The sequence below is a fragment of the Polyodon spathula genome, chromosome 25 (assembly GCF_017654505.1).
Source record: "Polyodon spathula isolate WHYD16114869_AA chromosome 25, ASM1765450v1, whole genome shotgun sequence".
NCBI classification, from domain to species: domain Eukaryota; kingdom Metazoa; phylum Chordata; class Actinopteri; order Acipenseriformes; family Polyodontidae; genus Polyodon; species Polyodon spathula.
This window is the reverse complement of record NC_054558.1, coordinates 87,713-108,857: the sequence shown is the minus strand read 5'-3', so window position 1 is coordinate 108,857 and position 21,145 is coordinate 87,713. Positions and strand designations below refer to the sequence as shown.

General features: G+C 45.7%; 1 protein-coding gene across 5 annotated transcripts in view; it reads right to left on the bottom strand.

Annotated features, from left to right (window-relative positions):
- The window catches only part of LOC121300296 (leucine-rich repeat-containing G-protein coupled receptor 6-like), a 52,310-nt gene that overhangs the window by 29,321 nt on the left and 1,844 nt on the right, over positions 1-21,145 (bottom strand). For 2 of the 5 annotated variants that reach the window (XM_041228805.1, XM_041228809.1), the window contains exon 2: positions 2,243-2,314. In XM_041228805.1, coding sequence (XP_041084739.1) covers positions 2,243-2,314 — 72 coding nt within the window. Of the gene's footprint in view, positions 1-2,242; positions 2,315-8,267; positions 8,987-11,003; positions 11,325-21,145 lie in introns of those variants that run through there. The other 3 variants (XM_041228808.1, XM_041228806.1, XM_041228810.1) reach the window with 3 other exon arrangements.

Genomic DNA, 21,145 nt, shown 5'->3' with positions numbered 1-21,145 from the left:
CTTTCACACGCAGTGAACCTCCTTAGTTTGATATCGTTGAAATGGAATTTCCTCCTTTTGAAAAACAGGAGTTAATTAAAGACTGAAGTAAATACAGCCCTTCATTTTCTGATTTTACCTTCCAGTTTGAGCGCTTTGATGTCATGGAGGCTCTCGGCTACACACCACCAATAGGAGCCTATATAGAACATGTAAGGAACGCTGCAGTTATTTTAAAAAGCTACAAACGGGTCTGCTCGGTGGGAAGCGTGCTTTCTCTTGGTTTTCAGATCTCAAAGCTGTCCACATACCTCCCAGCCCCTGAAAGATCCCCTGCACGGCTGAGATTTCTAACTGTAAATATTTCCTCTGTATGTCACGGGGGGGGGGGGGGGGTTGTCGTTTAGCACATGAAACGAGAGCGCTGTGTAAACACCTGGATTAGAAACGGAAGCTGTTAGAACCCCTCCCACAGGGTCAGGTCACGGCTTGCCCACTCCGGGAGGTGGAAACAAACACAGTGGGATGGTACAGTGACTATACAAAGTATAGCAGCTGCTTTGCACTGAGAGCACATATAAAACTCGTTCAAACAAAAAAGCCGAGAGTAATGTCAACCGAGGGGGAAAAAATTTTTTTTTTTTACCTTTTTTTAAATACTTGCATAAGATACACATTATTCTGATGGGTACATAAATAGTTTGACATTAAACGTCACTTTAATGAAAGTTGCCCAGAGGATTAACTTAGATTTCTGGATCACAGCTGCTTTTACCGAATAACAAAACGAACAGCAAGCGTGATCGATATCTGATGGGTGTGAACGTGCAGCCATTAGCTAGAAATGTTACAAAATAAAATAAAACATATAGATTTTTTTTTCTCTCGATTTATTTTGCGTGGTTTCTGTCACACCCGGGAACCAAGTGATAATTCAAGTGCGTTATTATTTAACCAACAAAACAGCAGATCACATTTAAAAAAAAAACAGTGTAATGTGAGAGATTCCCTGTCTCTTTCTCCTGGGGGCGTGTGCTGTGCATCTGAAACAGACTGGCCGTGCTGAGGCTGTCCAGTCCTTGCTCGGCTTGATAGATCTGCAGTGTTCCTGCCACTCCACCTTTGAGACCCGCCAGGTGTTTTCAGTATTACACCTGATACTCTCAGCTGGGTTCAGCTGAACAGATTGCACCTTTGGGACTGGAAGTGGAAGAAGGCTGCAGCTTCTCAGCTCGTCCGCTTTTTTTTCTGATTTATTTCTCCTGCCAGGTGTCTCGTTCTCCGTTTTCAACACGGCTTCCTGCTGGCCTCAAGTTAAAGGATGAATCAAGCCACCATGAGGCCAGATGCGCTGAAATGCTTGCAGAGCTGCCGGCCGGCTGGTCTGATTGCAGAGCGCGGTCAGCAGTGAACCACAAGCCATTTCATTTCCATCTCCTGACGTTACAGGAGACAGGAGCGGGTCCTGCGGTCTGACGCAGATCCTGACAAACAGGAGCTCGGCTCGCATTTCATCAACAAGCCTGGCTTCAGCAATGGATTTATACACCTCCGCTCGACGATCCAGTCAAACTTCGGTTTGCAAACTGCCTTCTGCTCTAGAAACTAGTTGGGAGATTGGATCCAAAAATACAGCACCTGGGTTACTATTTCCACGAGACTTCCCAGAGTCACAGCACACATAGATTGTTCAAATGAGTGTCAAGCATGTGTTTCTCCAACCTGCCGCAGACTGCGCCTTTCCAAACCAGAGGGTCTGCTGTGTACAGAACTATACATCAAAGCCCAGATACTGGCCCTGGCAGCTGGGCCCACACTGCCACATGGTGAACTTGGATATCTCATCATGAACTGAAACTCTGTGAAGTTTACCAGAACTAGAAACAACTACAATGAGCTTCAAAGGGGGCTTCCAGGTGTTACAGGGCACTGCAGGGCTACGATGCAAAATCGGTATTTAAATGCAGTATTGTTTAGAGTAAGTGCAAATCAGCAATTTATATCTACAATCACCTAATAGCAGTGCAATAGTGGGAGGACAGCACATAAGCTGAGCATCCAGGAACATGGTTCTGAGCTCAGGTGAATACAGCGCAGAGCAGGGGGTGAAGACCATAAGATCTGCAAGGGCAGTGTAAACCAGTGACAGCACAGAGGCTGCTGATATATTCTACACATGTTGCATGACTCAGACAGATGAGGGTTCAGTGTTTCTTTCTCAATGGGATTAGTGCAGCTGGTGGATTTAGTTTTTGTTACTTACAGCTCTTCCAGGAAGGGCAGGTTGTGAAAGGCATTTGGCTGCAGCTCACTGATGTTGTTCATACTGAGATCCCTGGAAAAGAATGAAAGATAAAGAAAGATGTTATGGTCGTGGGTTTTTTTTTTTTTTAAAACATTGGTGAATGCCACCCCTGCGCTGTATTAATTCAGCTGGGGATGATCTGACCCTTTTGTAAACCCCCTACACAATAATCTGTACAGTGGTAAGAAATCAAAGCGAATGAGTTTTAGGATGGCAGTATTCATTTTGGGATAGGATTTGGGTTCGGTGTCCATGGGCTCACTTTCCCGAGTATTTTAAAGCAGGTTTCAGTGCTGGCTCTAGCAGTGCTAATGCGACGCATGGTTTCTGATATCACAGCCACACCACACCTGCACTTTTAGCAGCCATTCGAGGAAACACAACAGAAGTGATAGGAATCTTTGCAAACTGTCTATCATTGTGTTCTTCAGTCCAGATGTTTATCTACCTGCTCAATGGAAACATGTTGCTTTTCCTATCATGGAAAATTAAAGTCCCAGGTTCTGTGTCTCCTCTGAGTTAGAACACAAACCCCACCTTTACAGGGAGAGGACAGAATGTTACAAACCCTGAGATCCACTGTAATCTATATACACCTGTCTGTCGCACACTGAGCTGTGCTGTGTAACCTATATACACCTGTCTGTCGCACATTGAGATACACTGTGTAATCTATATACACCTGTCTGTTGCACACTGAGATACACTGTGTTATATGTAAAAGTTGCATCTCCCTGTTTTCGCTCTCTTTCTGAAATATATTTAAGCATATAAAATGTAGCATGACTTGATCACAGATCTTTCAATATTACAAACAGGTTGTGTGCATTTTGAAGATCACTGACTTAGCAGTACAGGAAATCCAACAGTTAAAGTTAAACTCTCAAAAGCCACAAATGAAAAAAAAATATATTATATATATATATAAAAATTCTGCAATGATAAATTGAACATATTGGGATTTCAAGGGAGTAGCAACTTCCAGCATGACATCTTTTGGCTCTTAGGAAAACGGGTCCTTTTTTTTCAGATCTCCAATGGAAAAAGAACTAATTCTCTCATCATTCCATCCCCCTCCTTTCCTGAAGCCACGTTCCAAATGAATTGCTAGTGAAACGCGACCACCAGGACAGAAGAAGTAAAGCAAACACTCTGACTTCAGTGCTTTGTTATTTGTTTGTTGTGTCAGTCTCTCTAACAGGACAGGACGAGCTGAGCTTTTCTTTGGAAAGCTCAGCGGTAAAATAGAAATCATGCTTATCTGAACGGCAAGCTTTTCAACCCAAACAGAGCTTTAACCGGGGGCATGAGCACAGCAGAGAGGATGCAATTTCAAAGCCGTATCAAATCATTCACATGAAAATGTTGCAGGCAGCTTGTACCTGTCTCTCTTCTGGCGATATCATTTAAAATCTTCAATTGTCTCAAACTGCAGCTTTGCTAGTCCAATATCAACAGTATGGGGCTTACAGTTTCAAGAGCAATCTCTCAGTTGATTAATGAGTCCTGGACTTGTGAAAACTATATATACATGTAATCAAGAATCCAAACATAACGTGCAGCTGAAGAACCCGGGGCAGCTCCTCGACTGGAAAAGCATTTAAACTGCGTCAGAGAAGCGAGGGCTGTGATCATCCCCACGCACACCGGCACTGCAGCAAACGGGATGGGATATGGAGGTTCTCCCGATCCCCCAGCACAGTGTAACTCTACTCCCTGATCAATCACTGGACTGCCAGGGGGGCATTCGCTCTGTTTGTCCTGGAGGAGATTCTGGGCTGGATCCAGAGACCCTCAGACTGAGCGCAGAGTCCCTCACATGCTGGCTGTGCTAGACACCCCTGTGTGTGTGCGTGTGCATGTGTGTGTGTGTGTGTGTGTGTGTGTGTGTGTGTGTGTGTCAGCTGGGTGAAAAAAGACACAAATATTTGAGCCGCTATTGAAAACGGTTGTTGTACTGAAATGTCACCTGTTGTTTAAAAGGTTATTGTTAAAAACAGATTTTTATTTGCCAGGAACTCAAGGCTCTTTATGGGTTTTTTTTGTTCACTCATTTAGATCCTGGAACTGCTGAGATGGTCTCCCAATGAAAGAAACTGCATTTACAATGTAGGACCATGGGTGGCACTGTCTGCTATACAAAATAATCCATGGAAGAGGGGAATGACACATATTGGAAACTCATAGAAAGAAAGAAAGAAAGAAAGAAAGAAAGAAAGAAAGAAAGAAAGAAAGAAAGAAAGAAAGAAAGAAAGACAGACTTGTGCTACCATTTCCCCGCTACTGGTACAGACTATCCTTCAAGCCCAAGGTTGTTAGTCAGATTCCATTAGTCATTCCAGTATTACTTGGTAAATCTCTAGTTGTACAGATCCTGGGTTATATAAAGTTGCCCCGCTCTGTCTTGACTGTGCTGTGATGTGATTGGTAGCAGTAATGAGATGGCTGTGTGCTAAACATTTTTACAGTAAACGAGTTAGCCTGTGTAGCCATTCAGCTTTGAAGTAAAGGATACAAGAAAAAAGATATTCATCTGTTTGGCTCATTAGTTTTATAGCAAACAATATGGCCAATGTGGTTGATTAGTTTCATAGTAAACACAGCTGGGTGTGTGTGGCAGCTTCACAATAAAAGCAATTCTCTGTGTGGTAGATTCGTTTAACTGTACATAAACTGACTGTGGATTGAAGCTGTCCCAGTGAGAATTGACTGTGGATTGAAGCTGTCCCAGTGAGAATTGACTGTGGATTGAAGCTGTCACAGTGAGAGTTGACTGTGGATTGAAGCTGTCACAGTGAGAGTTGACTGTGGATTGAAGCTGTCACAGTGAGAGTTGACTGTGGATTGAAGCTGTCACAGTGAGAGTTGACTGTGGATTGAAGCTGTCACAGTGAGAGTTGACTGTGGATTGAAGCTGTCACAGTGAGAGTTGACTGTGGATTGAAGCTGTCACAGTGAGAGTTGACTGTGGATTGAAGCTGTCACAGTGAGAGTTGACTGTGGATTGAAGCTGTCACAGTGAGAGTTGACTGTGGATTGAAGCTGTCACAGTGAGAGTTGACTGTGGATTGAAGCTGTCACAGTGAGAGTTGACTGTGGATTGAAGCTGTCACAGTGAGAGTTGACTGTGGATTGAAGCTGTCACAGTGAGAGTTGACTGTGGATTGAAGCTGTCACAGTGAGAGTTGACTGTGGATTGAAGCTGTCACAGTGAGAGTTGACTGTGGATTGAAGCTGTCACAGTGAGAGTTGACTGTGGATTGAAGCTGTCACAGTGAGAATTGACTGTGGATGGAAGCTGTCACAGTGAGAGCTGTGAGGTTTTCTGATTTTGTAACTCGTTCTCTGGAATTGATTCTGTTTGAAATCACTAGGTGGTAAACTAGTCGAAATCTTTACTTTACAAATCAACCCCAATGTTTTTTTTTGAAGACAGAAAAAATGTTGTGCTGGGAAATGCCTATATCACATGATCTTTAATATACTAAAGGATAGCACAAGGGTAGCAATGACAAGCCAATGGTAGAATGAAACTACAGAGGTAGCATATATATAATTGACACACCAATGGAATAACAATGGTATCAACCAGTGGTAGTCGCTTCTAACTATTCCAATACATTTCAGACCTGGCATGTACCAATAAGGACTTGGGTGGGGGGGTGCATTAGACTGTCTTAGGAAGTAGATGGCTCAGGATGGCTGCTAAGGTTATTAATTTGTTTCCTGGCATTTTTCTGTCCGAATGAGTATAAAAATCAAACCTCTGATGAGCAAACTAGTCATGCAAGTGCTGCTGAATACAATGCTTTGGTTTGTGAGCTAGGCTCCACATGTAAGTTATAGAGCTAGAGAGTTTGCTCGAAAGCTAACTGGAACATGTGCACAGCACTGGATTAAAAGGTGTGTGTTATTTCATTGATAGAGCAATATATTCCTAGCTGCCATTCCTCTATGGTACAGAACCATTGCCCTGCCATTGCGGGTGATATTATTAATCCCATAGCATCTTTTCATAGAGATGCATGGGGCAATGCCTCTATTGTCCATCAAGTCAACGATTTCCTCAATGAAGACACATGAATACATCTCTTCAGCTAGTCGATTGAACTGAAAGCTTGAAAGATATCGGAGCCGACGCGTGTTTGCATGACCTGCTCAGGACAGTCAAATCAGAGCTCACAAAGGCTCAGGAGGTATTTTGTGATCTTTTTTTTTATCTGGGTTGGAACAGAAATCAAACCAACCTGTTCCAGATGCACATGTGTTTCACGCTCCTAAACCAAGCGCTAACAAAAAAATATATATAATGATGATAACAGCGTAACCTTGGAGACACATCCTTCTAATTACCCTACGTTCCCCTGACTCGCTGGAACTGGAACGGCTATCAAACCGCAGAACAAGCGTTCCTTCTGTTCAGAGGAAGAAAAGAAGAAAATGGGTCTCCCAGATGAGCTTTATATAATCCAACTGGTGAGGTCATGAGACAAAAGATCCAGCATGACTTCAAAATGCTCAATCAGGATTCCCCAGAGTAAAAGCACGAGACGGTAACACACATGCTGTGCAACCCTGCTTGAATCCTGTGTGCCGTGTTTCCTGTCCCTTTCAGAGGAAGTACTGAACCAGGGTGGGGCAGCATGTGAGACCAGCGTAGCACAGGGGACCCTAACAGGTGTGCAACAGCATGGAAGGACCCCTACACATCGTGCAGGGTTCCCCCTCGTCTACGGAAGAAAGGCTTCGAGAAGAACTGCAGCAGAGCCCTGAGTCTAGTCAAACACAAGCTGATCAGGCTGAGAGCTGGAACACCTCTTCTACTTCAAACTCAGCCCCAGTGATGCTAATACATTTCTAGATGCTTTTGAAATAATAAAAAAGAGCCCGCAGTCTGCTATTCAACCTGCGTCTTTGAAGTCGTCCCTATTAATTTCTTAGCATGCATGAAAGGAAGTGAAAGGGCTTTCGAACACAAAAAGCAAATCAAATAAAGAAAACAAAATCCCTCTTAAGAGCCTCGATCGTTTCCAAATTAACATCAAGATTTGAGGAATTTGCGACGACTCGCTCTGCCTTGGTCGTGTCGAGGCAAGGGGTGCTGAAGGAGGCAGAGTAATACCCCATCTTTGAAGTGGATGTCAAGCGCCTTGTCCTTCCGAGGAGGTATGCTTTAATCTCTAGCTGGTGCTTCATCATCAAAGCTTCAAAAGGGGGGCTGCAGTAGGTTCTTAGCCTCTGGGGTCGAGGAGTAGGAGCGGGTAGGAGCGTGTGCGAGCCCTCTGCCAAAAGAACATTCCCCAGACAGCTATCCTGCACAGCATAGCAGAGAGGAAGCACGAGAGCAGGGCAGAGCTGGAAGCGCCAGAGCACACAAACACCCACACGCTGGATTAGGAAGCGGAGCCTCATACGAATCACTGTGTCTTTGGTGCAGAGATAAAAGACAACTGGGTTGAAAATGCAGGTGCAGGGAGTGGGGTGGGGGGGGGGGGCGCAGTTAACAGCGTGACGTACAAACCTGCCTGAAAAGAAAAAGGTTTGCTCAGGTCACGATATTCAAGGTTTGTAAACTGCTTGGAAACGACCGCTGTTGCGCTGCCAATAGTGTGCAGGGATATCATGAGCCTCTATCAGAGCCAGCTCTGCCACCTTCAAGACTGAAACTGATTTTCAACAGGGAGATGCAGCTTTTATATATTACCAAATGTATATAAGGGTGCTGCTAGCAGAACAAAAACAGGACTAAGCATAGGCTGGGCGGCACACCAGCACTCATTTTAAACACACAGCTGTATACAGCCTCGCTGAACGCAATCACATCAAAGCGAGGCTTTAAATACCTGGCCAAGAAAGAATAGTGTTTACAGTTCCAGAATCTCAGCTCCTGGCTCCCATATAAAAGCATGTTTGCTTTGTGATGGTACAGCAAACACTGACAATGCTGATATGTTGAGAGAGAAATCTGATAGAAGATACTCACAGGGAGATGAAGATTGGAGACAGTGGAAGCTGCTGCATTGCATGTGCTTACACTCATGCTCATTCCTGCTACTTCTACTTGATAGCTAGTGGAGACAGAGTCAGATCACAGGGTTATGAGTAACCTTTTCTATACAGACAGTGGCGAATGTATGGAATGGGTTACCAAGCATTGCTTTTGTCTCTGAGTTTAAGTATCTTTTAATGCAATCCATTAAACGACGCTTAACATAGCTCATGAGTTCAACCTTTGCAGATATAGAAGGCAACCCAGATCCCCTTCTCCGTCCCCCACTCCAAGAATACAGATCATACATTCCTTCCACCAGCACTGACGCTCAAGCCTCCTCACACGGAGAACGGGAAACAGAGACTTAAACAACCTGCCTGCAAGGCTTACTCCATCTCTCCACAGACCTTCAATGTGACATGTTTGGATAAACACTACACCAGGTTACCCATCCCAGGCTACCTCAAACCCCACAAGACAGCTAGATCCTCCTCAGGTGTTGTGTTTCTCTTCAAAACTCAGGATCCATTTCAAGGGTCCGCCACCACCGCTGGCAGTTAAAGACCGCCCCGCCCCTCTTGTTAGGCAGTTTCTCAGTGTCAGCCACACACATCTACAGTACAGGGAGCTATCCTGTGCTCCACACTTAGAGATCTCTGAGTGATGTGCACTCAAATTCCTGTGTTTCACCTTACACCCACACTGCTACCTGCGCTTCACCCTGCGTTACACCTTACACCCACACTGCTACCTGCGTTTCACCCTGCGTTACACCTTACACCCACACTGCTACCTGCGCTTCACCCTGCGTTTCACCTTACACCCACACTGCTACCTGCGTTTCACCCTGCGTTTCACCTTACACCCACACTGCTACCTGCGCTTCACCCTGCGTTTCACCTTACACCCACACTGCTACCTGCGCTTCACCCTGCGTTACACCTTACACCCACACTGCTACCTGCGCTTCACCCTGCGTTACACCTTACACCCACACTGCTACCTGCGCTTCACCCTGCGTTTCACCTTACACCCACACTGCTACCTGCGCTTCACCCTGCGTTTCACCTTACACCCACACTGCTACCTGCGCTTCACCCTGCGTTTCACCTTACACCCACACTGCTACCTGCGCTTCACCCTGCGTTTCACCTTACACCCACACTGCTACCTGCGCTTCACCCTGCGTTTCACCTTACACCCACACTGCTACCTGCGCTTCACCCTGCGTTTCACCTTACACCCACACTGCTACCTGCGCTTCACCCTGCGTTTCACCTTACACCCACACTGCTACCTGCGCTTCACCCTGCGTTTCACCTTACACCCACACTGCTACCTGCGCTTCACCCTGCGTTTCAGCTTACACCCACACTGCTACCTGCGCTTCACCCTGCGTTTCACCTTACACCCACACTGCTACCTGCGCTTCACCCTGCGTTTCACCTTAAACCCACACTGCTACCTGCGCTTCACCCTGCGTTTCACCTTACACCCACACTGCTACCTGCGCTTCACCCTGCGTTTCACCTTACACCCACACTGCTACCTGCGCTTCACCCTGCGTTTCACCTTACACCCACACTGCTACCTGCGCTTCACCCTGCGTTTCACCTTACACCCACACTGCTACCTGCGCTTCACCCTGCGTTTCACCTTACACCCACACTGCTACCTGCGCTTCACCCTGCGTTTCACCTTACACCCACACTGCTACCTGCGCTTCACCCTGCGTTTCACCTTACACCCACACTGCTACCTGCGCTTCACCCTGCGTTTCACCTTACACCCACACTGCTACCTGCGCTTCACCCTGCGTTTCACCTTACACCCACACTGCTACCTGCGCTTCACCCTGCGTTTCACCTTACACCCACACTGCTACCTGCGCTTCACCCTGCGTTTCACCTTACACCCACACTGCTACCTGCGCTTCACCCTGCGTTTCACCTTACACCCACACTGCTACCTGCGCTTCACCCTGCGTTTCACCTTACACCCACACTGCTACCTGCGCTTCACCCTGCGTTTCACCTTACACCCACACTGCTACCTGCGCTTCACCCTGCGTTTCACCTTACACCCACACTGCTACCTGCGCTTCACCCTGCGTTTCACCTTACACCCACACTGCTACCTGCGCTTCACCCTGCGTTTCACCTTACACCCACACTGCTACCTGCGCTTCACCCTGCGTTTCACCTTCAGTATATATTTAGTATTTATCAAATATATATATATATATATATATATTTTTTTTTTTTTTTATTATTCCAATGTTGGTTCTCTACATCCGGTGCTGTTGATTCTGAAATTCTGGTTAATGCCTGCATAGGTAATACTGTTGCCAAAATCTTTGTCAGCTTAAGAATGGCCGGTGTTTGAAGTTGAGTAGTAATAATTCCACACACTGTAACTGCTGTGAGACTCTCTCTCCAGTGAGAATGGCTGTGCTGTGTTCATTCATATTGTCTGACATGAAACAGAACCTTGTTCTCTTGTGTTTCTCTCTGGTTTTAGCGGGAAGCCTTGTTTAAATTGAAGGCTTTTGCTGTGCAGCTGTCAGTGGGTGTAAAAGAGGTTCATGAAAAGTGAAAGGAATGATAACTGCCTTCTTCAAACAACCTGACCGCTGACTAAACTAATCCAACAATGTCAACATTATGAAATAAAGAAGGAAGAATGTTTAGTGTTCCGCCTGCTAACTTGAAAAGGCCTTTGTCTTACCTGACAGCCTACAAGCCTCACAATAGCACAGGAAGAGGGAGACAATGACAGGGTATTTTTTCTTCTTTTTATAGAAATATTGTTTTCTTTCAAATACTGTTAAACTTCCTGAGCGTGATATCCATTCCTTTCAGAGACGAGAAGCCCCCCTTTCTCTCACGCACAATGAAAGAGAGCTTGCTTTCACTCGAGGACAAGATCGAAGAAATAAAAAGCCGGCTTTCTGTTCTCTTTTGTTAGTTTTTTTTTTTTTTAAATGGTGATAAATTCGCTGCTTATGAAAAGCAGAGCACACCACAGGGATGTTTTTGTTGTATTATTACTGAAGGATTCGTAACGATGGGGTGTTTTTGTTGTATTATTACTGAAGGCTTCGTAACGCTGGGATGTTTTTGTTGTATTATTATCGCAGGCTTCGTAACGATGGGATGTTTTTGTTGTATTATTACTGAAGGCTTCGTAACGCTGGGATGTTTTTGTTGTATTATTATCGCAGGCTTCGTAACGCTGGGATGTTTTTGTTGTATTATTACTGAAGGCTTCGTAACGCTGGGATGTTTTTGTTGTATTATTACTGAAGGCTTCGTAACGCTGGGATGTTTTTGTTGTATTATTATCGAAGGCTTCGTAACTTCGTAACGCTGGGATGTTTTTGTTGTATTATTACTGAAGGCTTCGTAACGCTGGGATGTTTTTGTTGTATTATTACTGAAGGCTTCGTAACGCTGGGGTGTTTTTGTTGTATTATTATCGCAGGCTTCGTAACGCTGGGATGTTTTTGTTGTATTATTACTGAAGGCTTCGTAACGCTGGGATGTTTTTGTTGTATTATTACTGAAGGCTTCGTAACGCTGGGATGTTTTTGTTGTATTATTACTGAAGGCTTCGTAACGCTGGGATGTTTTTGTTGTATTATTACTGAAGGCTTCGTAACGCTGGGATGTTTTTGTTGTATTATTATCGCAGGCTTCGTAACGCTGGGATGTTTTTGTTGTATTATTATCGCAGGCTTCGTAACGCTGGGATGTTTTTGTTGTATTATTATCGCAGGCTTCGTAACGCTGGGATGTTTTTGTTGTATTATTACTGAAGGCTTCGTAACGCTGGGATGTTTTTGTTGTATTATTACTGAAGGCTTCGTAACGCTGGGATGTTTTTGTTGTATTATTATCGCAGGCTTCGTAACGCTGGGATGTTTTTGTTGTATTATTACTGAAGGCTTCGTAACGCTGGGATGTTTTTGTTGTATTATTATCGCAGGCTTCGTAACGCTGGGATGTTTTTGTTGTATTATTACTGAAGGCTTCGTAACGCTGGGATGTCATGGAGCTCAGCTAAGACAACGCTTTGTCTCTGTTTGTTTACACTCCTGATACGGTCCCCATGGTTTCCATGGGACCACATCATTCCAAGGAACGGGCTTTGCCTTGCTTTCTGAATGAGAATCCAGATTAGCTGATTCCAGAATAAGCCCATAGTTTCTGTGACAGGGGTGTGTTGCAGATGTGTGTCCCTGCTGACGGTCAGGAGAGAGATGGTGGTATTCACCACAGCACGCCATGCGGCCGCGCAGGGTTTATTACCAAACAAAATGACCATGTGACAATACCACTGATGGTAGAGCAGGGCTGACATACAAACAAACAGCAGTGAAAAACAAAATAATTACAAAAAACTCAAAACAGAACACAGTGCAAACACAGCGAACAAAACAACACTGGCCTGCAGGCGTCTGAGCGCTCCCTCCACTGCAAGGGAGGTCCTGTTCCAGGAACCTTCTCCCTGAAACTTGTTCCTACCCCTACCCCTAACCCCACCCTACCCCTAACCCTCATTGCAAGGAGGGTCCTGTGCCAGGAACCTCCCTGAGACCTGACCCTATCCTAACCCTACTTCTACCCCTACCCCTAACCTCCACTGCAGGAGGGTCCTGTTCCAGGAACGTTCTCCCTGAAACCTGACCCTATCCTTATAGCTCTGTAGCAAGCACTGGTGTGGTCAGGGTTGGGTATTCAATCTCTGCTCTGATCAGTAGCCAGGCATTGCAGATAGAAATGTTTAATGTGCAGCTTGCAGAAGGCAGACTCCCCTGGCTGGCAGCTGATTAATGGCTCTGTTAATGATTCTTAATGTTGTGAAAATCCCTGCAGTAGCATCAAAGCTGCTAAAGCGCTCCCGTTGTAACAGTTTTGCATGGAGAGAATTAGGGTGCGAAGACGGGAGTTTGCACAACAGCAAAACTTTTTTTTTTTCTTTTTTTTTTTTCCTCCCGGATATAGATGCAGTTCAGGTACGACACATTGACAATGCCACCCAAACCCACAGTGCTAATGGGGCTCACCAAACACAAAGTGCTTGAAGACACTGTTGCCAATAAAAAGTATCACTAGCCCAGTGCAGTCTCAGGAATATCAAAGTTCATGGTATTGAAACAGGGAAGGATCCCAGAGGCTAGCAGGGATGAGCTCCACTGCAGGCTGGATTTCTATGAGGTTCTGACAAGTTTATTAAGGGCATCGATAAGAGACGAGAGAGATGCATTCCTCAGCAGTGTCCTGTTCATGCCTCGAGGATGTAACACTCACTTTCAATGGAAAGCTGAGATTCTTTTTGTTGCCTCTGTGGTTTATATATTAACCTACATTACCGGAGTTATTATTATCCCTATTATCACGACGAGTATTTCAACGTTTTATTCTGAATCAGTTCCAAGGTGGGGCATATTAATCCACGGCCTCACCTGCCAGGATATAACAGCCCCATTGTTCAGTACGGAAACAGCTTTGTTACCCTGTTTATTCCGGGGGGGGGGGGGGGGGGGGGGGGGGGGGGGGGGGGGGCTATTTACACGTGAAGAAACAGAGCCTTTCCCATCCTGCCAGGACCCTGTAGCCTCCCACCCCCCCACAAAAGCAATGGGTTGCCTTTCAGCAGCAGCCCCTTCCCAGGAACAAAAAGAAACAACGACGTCTTCAGAAAGCTCTTCCTTCTAATGTCTCTTTGTGAGCCGCCTCTGATACCTGCCCCCTTGCAATGCAAATACGGAGGACAAAGAGAAGGGCTTTGTGTTAAAAGGGCTGAGGAAAATAACAGATCCCTACGTGTGTGTGTGTGTGTGTGTGGTTTGTCGAAGGTCACTGATTAAAGCACGTTAATATCTGATTATAGCACGTTAATATCTGATTAACGCATGTTGAAATAAGGCTCTGGAACTCACTTTAGCCAGTACATTATATTATTCCTGTCCAGCAGTAGTTTTTAAACCCTGGTCGAACCCAGCCGTCGAGGTTTTTGTTTTATTAACCGCTGCATTGCTTTCCGGTGCACATGAAGCAGCACTTGCAGACAGTCTGTGACTTCAGACAGCTTGTAGCAGCAGGGATAGCTGTGGAGCCTGTGCTGCTCACCTCCACACTGTGTGACAGAACCGGGGACGGGAGAATAATTCAATAAAAGCCAGCTGCGTGCTCGGTTTTGAGCAAGACAGGAAAGGATGAGCACCGGGAGCCCCACGGTGAAGCGGCTCTGGTTTGGGATGCACTGGGTCGTCTCTGGACCAGTCAGCCCCCCCCCTTGCCATGGCTCTTTCCCCTGGCCGCCACAACTGTGGTGCGTCACATAATGACGGCAGCTTATATGGTTTCAGGGTGAAATCTCTGCTTTGTGGGAAATGCAGACAGTCGTGCTTGAGAATCAGAAAGCCTGTGAAAACAATAATGAAGTGCTTAACTGTGTGCAGCCTGGAAGCACAAAGTGCTGGGAACAGAGTGAGTCAGCACCGTTTTACAGGGCTGTCTCTTCAGTCAGTTTGTGAAGAGCTTTGTTTGTTCAGGTAAAAGATCAGGAGTAGGCTGTCCTACCTATAGAGGAGCCCAATATTAAAGAGCTCCCTGTTCCATATCATAGCAGAGCAGGTGCTAATGAGGCAGGGTCTTTGGAATCCAAGATGCACAAACAACTTAGTGCTGGAAATGGAGAGGTCTGACTTTCCAGAGCCAGATACCCACCCCCACCCCGACTTCCCTGGAAGAATGAAAGGGACGCCTCGCTGAGAGGTGTTCAAGTATTCCTCCGCACCAACTCAAATACATTGTGGATTTGGCAGGGCAGCACCGGCCCTACTGTCTCTAGCACCAGGGACCAGGGTCAAGCCGCAAAACACTGAAAGGGTTGCTGGAGGAAAGATGATTGTAATTCTGCGTTCCTGTGGGCAGGTGGAAATGAAAGGCTGCCTGGTTACCACAGGATCCTGGCACAGGATTCTCTCTCTCTCTCTCTCTCTCTCTCTCTCTCTCTCTCTCTCTCTCTCTCTCTCTCTCTCTCTCCCCCCTCTCTCTTTCTCTAGCTGCTCAGTTGTGGTCACACACAGGCAGGCACTGCACTACAAAGCACAGCGATTTCCTGCCTGACTCACTGGAGCACTCGCTTCCATACCTGAATCATATCCAATACTGCATTGCAATACGGCTCACACTGCACTCCATATGCAATCTCTAAATGTTGCTTACTCTGTTTTGTTTGCTCAGCCTCGGCTACACAAGCTCCCTTTAACCATGGCCTTGCAGTTTATCAGCCTGTATCTTATCTTAGCAGAGTACTGATCAAATCAAGACCTTTATTAGACGGTCAATAAATAATTTCTAAGCAGTTAATAATTTCTAAGCAGTTAATAATTTCTAAGTGGTTAAGTTTAAGATGGAGAAATATCTTCTAATAATCACCATTACAGGTAATTATAGTCCCCAAAATGTGAGTCGGGTGTCAGGACTGTAAACAGTCAAGCCACGACCATAACCTACAATTAAAGGGTCTCCTAGATTGTGATGCCCCTCGTAGAAAAACACCAAGCTTCATCATAATAGGTGTGACTTACGCACAGACGCTCCCCTAATTTACGCCCTTTTTTGTCAGGAGTTGCATTTTTGTAACACATTCTGCACGGCACAGTTCTAAATCTGTGACCCCTTATATAAATCAACAGGTCGTAGCTTGTACTGCCACGGATCTAGCTTTGATCCCGTTGCTTAATTCAGTGGAACTCAACTCTGATCCTCGAGATTTATTCCAGTCCTGGTCTTTATTCCAACCAGGTCATTAGAACCTGCTTGGAGTAAAAACCTGGAGTGGATCTCAGGGGCTGGAGTTGAGTACCACCGGCTTAAGTCATATTGCACTGTGCAGTTATACACATGCAGGGTGGAGGACTGAGTTGCTTCTTCCCAAAGGCCCCCTGCGATACTAATGGAAGAGTTTCGTTGTCTGGCACTGTAAAGGAAATCAAGATGGACAGCAGTATGCCCTGGTGTGCTGCTCTGCTGTTCCTGCAGCTCTCTGTGCAGTGAGAGCGCTTTCCTGAACCTCTCCGCAGGTCTGCAGAGTGGAAAGAGTTACAGATGAGAGCACTGTTAAACCCCGGGGCTCGCCTCCATTGTGAGGAGCGTGTGCGGCAGGCAGCGCCTGTCACTTTCAAAGGCTTCTCCCTGGATTAGCATGAAAAGCTTAATCACAGGTTAAAGATCCGTGCTGAACATCTGAAGAAAGTGCGACGCGCTCTCAGGCAGCCCTGGGCTGATTTAGGAACACACCTTCTTGCTTGCAACAGAAAGCATCACGTGAATGCAATAATGGATCAACTGCTGCGGCCTTGCGCTGGTCGCAACTTGCCACCTTCTGGGATCCAGAGCTCCCAGCTGAGCTGAAGGAGCTGTTCCTGCAGGAGATGCACCCTGGGCTGTGCAGTGAAGATTGGGGGGGGTGAAGTCCTGATTCAATCCCCTCTGTTGGCATTGCCTCAGGTAATTTACATGGTAGATTCATGACTAATTTTATCTGTATTGTGGGATGCATCTCCCTGGTGATGGGGATATAGCGGAGACCCTCACAAATCCTCTTCACGGTGACTTGCTCCCGGTGGACGCATTAAGAACTCAAGCGCCTCCCCTCCCCATTGTAACGCCTTGGCCTTCGATGTCAGAGCAAGGTGGTTGTTCTGCTGGCCTTTGAGAAATGAGCATCTCTATCCAGACACAACAGGATTTCCAAACACAAGCATTGCCAGGGGACAGGGCGGGGTCGTGACGTCGCTGATGCATGCCGTGCCACATTCACATCTGGAAAGGGAGGGTTGAAGGCTGGAGCAGGGTGGGGGTCTTTCCTTACTGCCTCACAGTGAGAGAGTGTGCGGGAGGTCTGGCACAGTTTATTTATCCTTCAAGAACTGAAGCTATTTTGAAGCTGGGATCATGGGGCACTAATTGTTCCCGTTTCCCTGTGAGGTAATCAGAGGAAATGAGTAATTACTTCTATATCCGCGGAGTGCAGGGCTTGTCTCGAGAGGTCTGTGCCCTGGTGCTTGCAGAGAGAGGGCCATCTGAACTGGAACACCCAGCGCTGTGGCCAAACCAAACACAAAACCCAGGGATGCTTTTCTGATTGCACTACATTCCTAACCCAATGATCTTCAATTAGAAAGCAATTGTTGTGTTTTCCTTAACATTGTGAACAATCTCCAACATCAGGAATTGGTGCCGCCAATTACAGCCGGTCATTTTCAGGACAGCCTCTAAACCACGTCCAGTGCATCTCTTTCTACACGATGTGCAAAATTCTATTTCGTTTTCCTTTTTTTACGGAGCTAGCTGCCTGGAAATTGGCAGGAATGGTCTTTGGGACAATAACCGAATGTCAGGGAATTGTTCACGATGTTAAGAGCAAAAGAGCAATGCTGACACATATCTGCACTCCACTTCACTGAGGTGAGCTCCTGCATGAATGAAAAGTGGCTTCAGATTCCCATCTACTCTATGACTGATGCCAGCAGTCCCTGGAATTTCCCACTGGGGGCAGTGTGTTCCACTGTGGGGCCGGGCAGCGTCTCAGAATGCGTTCTATTCCCTGACAGAGGACAGTAGAGTGGAGGGTTGCTGTTAGGGATGTGTAAGTTTGGCCCAGTTCCCAGTACAGGCCTGCATTAATCTGTAGATCCCAGTGCTTAGCTGGGCTCCTGCACCCAGGCTTCACATTGCACACACATGTGCTGAATTCCAGAAGGGCTTTTGGAATTTGGAACCCTGGGGACAGTTCTGAAATTCTATTTAGGAGTTTGCAATAAATCTTCTTTAGGTTTTTTTTTGTTTGGTGTGGGAGGGGCTCCTCCATAAGAGAAACAGTCAGCTGTACATAACATATCATAAACCATTTTACATCTGTACTGTACATAACTGTTTTAAGAAATCAGATCTTTCCCAGATCCTTTGTGAAGCAGGTGTTTGAGGGGCTGGGAGAGATATGTAGGGCACTCAATGATAATAACCAGGCGAATGCTTGGGGTCTGTGCACGAGACTCTTGTTTCCCAAGCCCTTTTCCAGGATGCTTGTTCTGCTCTGTGATCCCTGGGGGAGGGTATCACAGACATTAAAGAGGAACGTTTCTTCTGCTCCTGTTTATTGCAGGTACAGAGCAAACACCTCGTGGCTGCGGAGAGGAACCTCCTTCACATAATGATACCCCCTTTGTTCTGGTCCAGGTGGGAGAAAGACCAGCAGCTGTTCAGCTGTGAGGATCACGTGCAGACGATCAGCAGCAGATCACACAGCAGCAGAGGCGTCACTTCACTCCCCATCGAAGGTGTCTTCACAGAGGCTCTCATTGCTGCTTCCTGGCCCCCAGAAACATGAAGTGAAGACCATCCCATAAATGAAAACGTGTGTCTGCAATCCCCAGACTGCTTCGCAGTTCATTCGCTGTCATTTAGAGAAGGAGCCCACTTTGTCAGGATCGCCCAGCTGTCTCTGGGGCTCAAGCAGGCACACGGAGGTCAGCCACAGTGAGCAGAGGTCAGGCAATAAACGATGACAGAGCTTGCATTCCAAAGCAATGTCACATTAATATGTCTCCTACTGTACATGTGGGCTCTCCATTCCCTCCCAATACCTCACTCACCTTGTTCTGCAAGTACCAGAATTGGGTTTGTGTGTGCGTGGCTCTTCAGCATCGCTTCTGCCTCCAGTTAACGAGGATGCATTTCAACAGAAGAGCCTGTGGTGTGAGAACACCAGCAGGTTGTTGCTTGAACAGTTTCAGAGTCCCGTGAGCTTGTGGTTTAATGCTTGCAGTTCTCAAGAATATTCGCTGATAGACTAAAAGCAGCCCTACATGGATGAGCCCTTATTGGGGTAAAGGAGGGGTAGGTCGTGGTCTGTACGAAACAGCAGATTATTGTTCAAAGTAATTAGGAAGACTCTGAAAGAGTCATTTTGCCGAAACCTTTGTAATTTTCTTTCAGTATTACTGGATCGCTCAATGTTGAGGAAAGCAAAGCATCAGAAACGTAGTGAAAAAGAAGGAGGCTTCTCTCTTCACACAGTGTTGCGTTGAAACCTGGTGGCTCTCAAACCAATCCCAAACCAAAGCCCCACTCTTGAGATCTGAGATTCACCCCGGGCTGCATTTCAATGGAAGCAGGGTGTTCTTCTTGTACAAAAAAAAACCCTTACAGAACTGGGTAACACTTCCCAGCAAGTCTTTCTGATTCCTGTGTATTTGCATAGTAGAGACTTAGTACGTTTATCTGTGCTTGCACATAATTGCAACGTCATTTTGCAGAGTTACAATGCACTTAATGTGTAAATCTTTTAGTCTAATCTGCCAATGATTAATCTGAGTGCTTGGTGTTGTATGTGGCTAAATCCTGGCCAGGGACCCAGATAACAAACTATGAGACTTCACAATGCTGTAGCTGTGCCAGACCAATATTATTTGAATCTGGTGCCACATGATATGCAAAAAAAAAAAAACTACAATCAATGTCATTATTGAGAAAGGAAATGAACCATTAAAAATGGTAAACAGCTATCTATTCAAAGTGTCCCAGCTTTCATTTTTAACACAACTATCTGTTAATCTATTCAACGTGTTCCAGCTTTCATTTTTAACTCTTAGAAATACTAAATAACTAAATAAATAAACAAATCCAGATCTTAAAAAAAATTAAATAAATACTACTGTGCTACTTATTGTGTGCAATTTCACACAGGCTCTTGAGCCTGCTGGATTCTCACAGCAAACTGTTTAAAACATTTCTCCCTCTGAGTGAGCAATGCAGAGGAGCAGGAGAGCTCACACACTGTCAAGGAATGCAGGAAAACCACAACAGTGATGAGAGCCAGCGCTGCCACGAGATATCAGCTCTCACATGATCCTCTACCTGCTACCAGGTACAGAGATACAGCTCTGCCATGGACAGCCTTCACATGAAACTCCTTTACCGCAGTCCTGTGTGCTCTGCTTAGTAAACATGACAGCCCTCTCTGTTTGACATCCCTCAGAAACAGCTGTAGAGTTTCAGCCTTCTCTCCCCTTGAAACCTGCTTGCCGCTCCTCTGCTACATGCACAGTAGTGGGTGATGCTGTCCCACGCTCAGAGAGCACACGTTATTGAAGAGGCCCGTCTGCAGTTACTCAGAGACACATCAGTCGTGTATCTTCAATAAGGGTTCACTGGGAACTCCCACGCTTCAGGCACCCTAGTGGGGTTTCACTGCGCAACTTTATGTACAGTAAGAGTTAAGAAGGCTTGATTAATTACCACCAAGTGGAGTGTTTATTTGTATTCACTTTTACAAATGATCCGTTGAAACAAAGTCACTTTATGAATGAAAACACTACAGCGTCCCTGAAACAAGCATTCCACTACATCTGAAATAATGTGCATGCTTTAATAAACACTAGACTGTTTACAGAGTCAAATTTGACTACTACAGAATGCAATTTCCACCAGTAACCAGGGGGGTTAGAATAATAATAATAATAATAATAATAATAATAATAATAATAATAATAATAATAATATTAATAATAATAATAATAATACTTTTATGCAAAAACGTACTTATAGACCCTGATAACTCCCCAGAACTATATAAAGTAATGCATTTTCTTTGCTCTCATCCTCTCTAAACCTACAGCAAGGGATGCCAAAGCTGAAGCATTCAGATTTCTGTACTGTACTTCCAATCTTAGTACCCTGTTCAGCACATGAAAAACACCCGTCTCAAAACCCTTTCACTGAGACACAGCTGCCACAAACTCAGCAATCCCCCTGCAAGCTGTGCCGTGCCATGCAACTTCCCCAGTCCCCCAG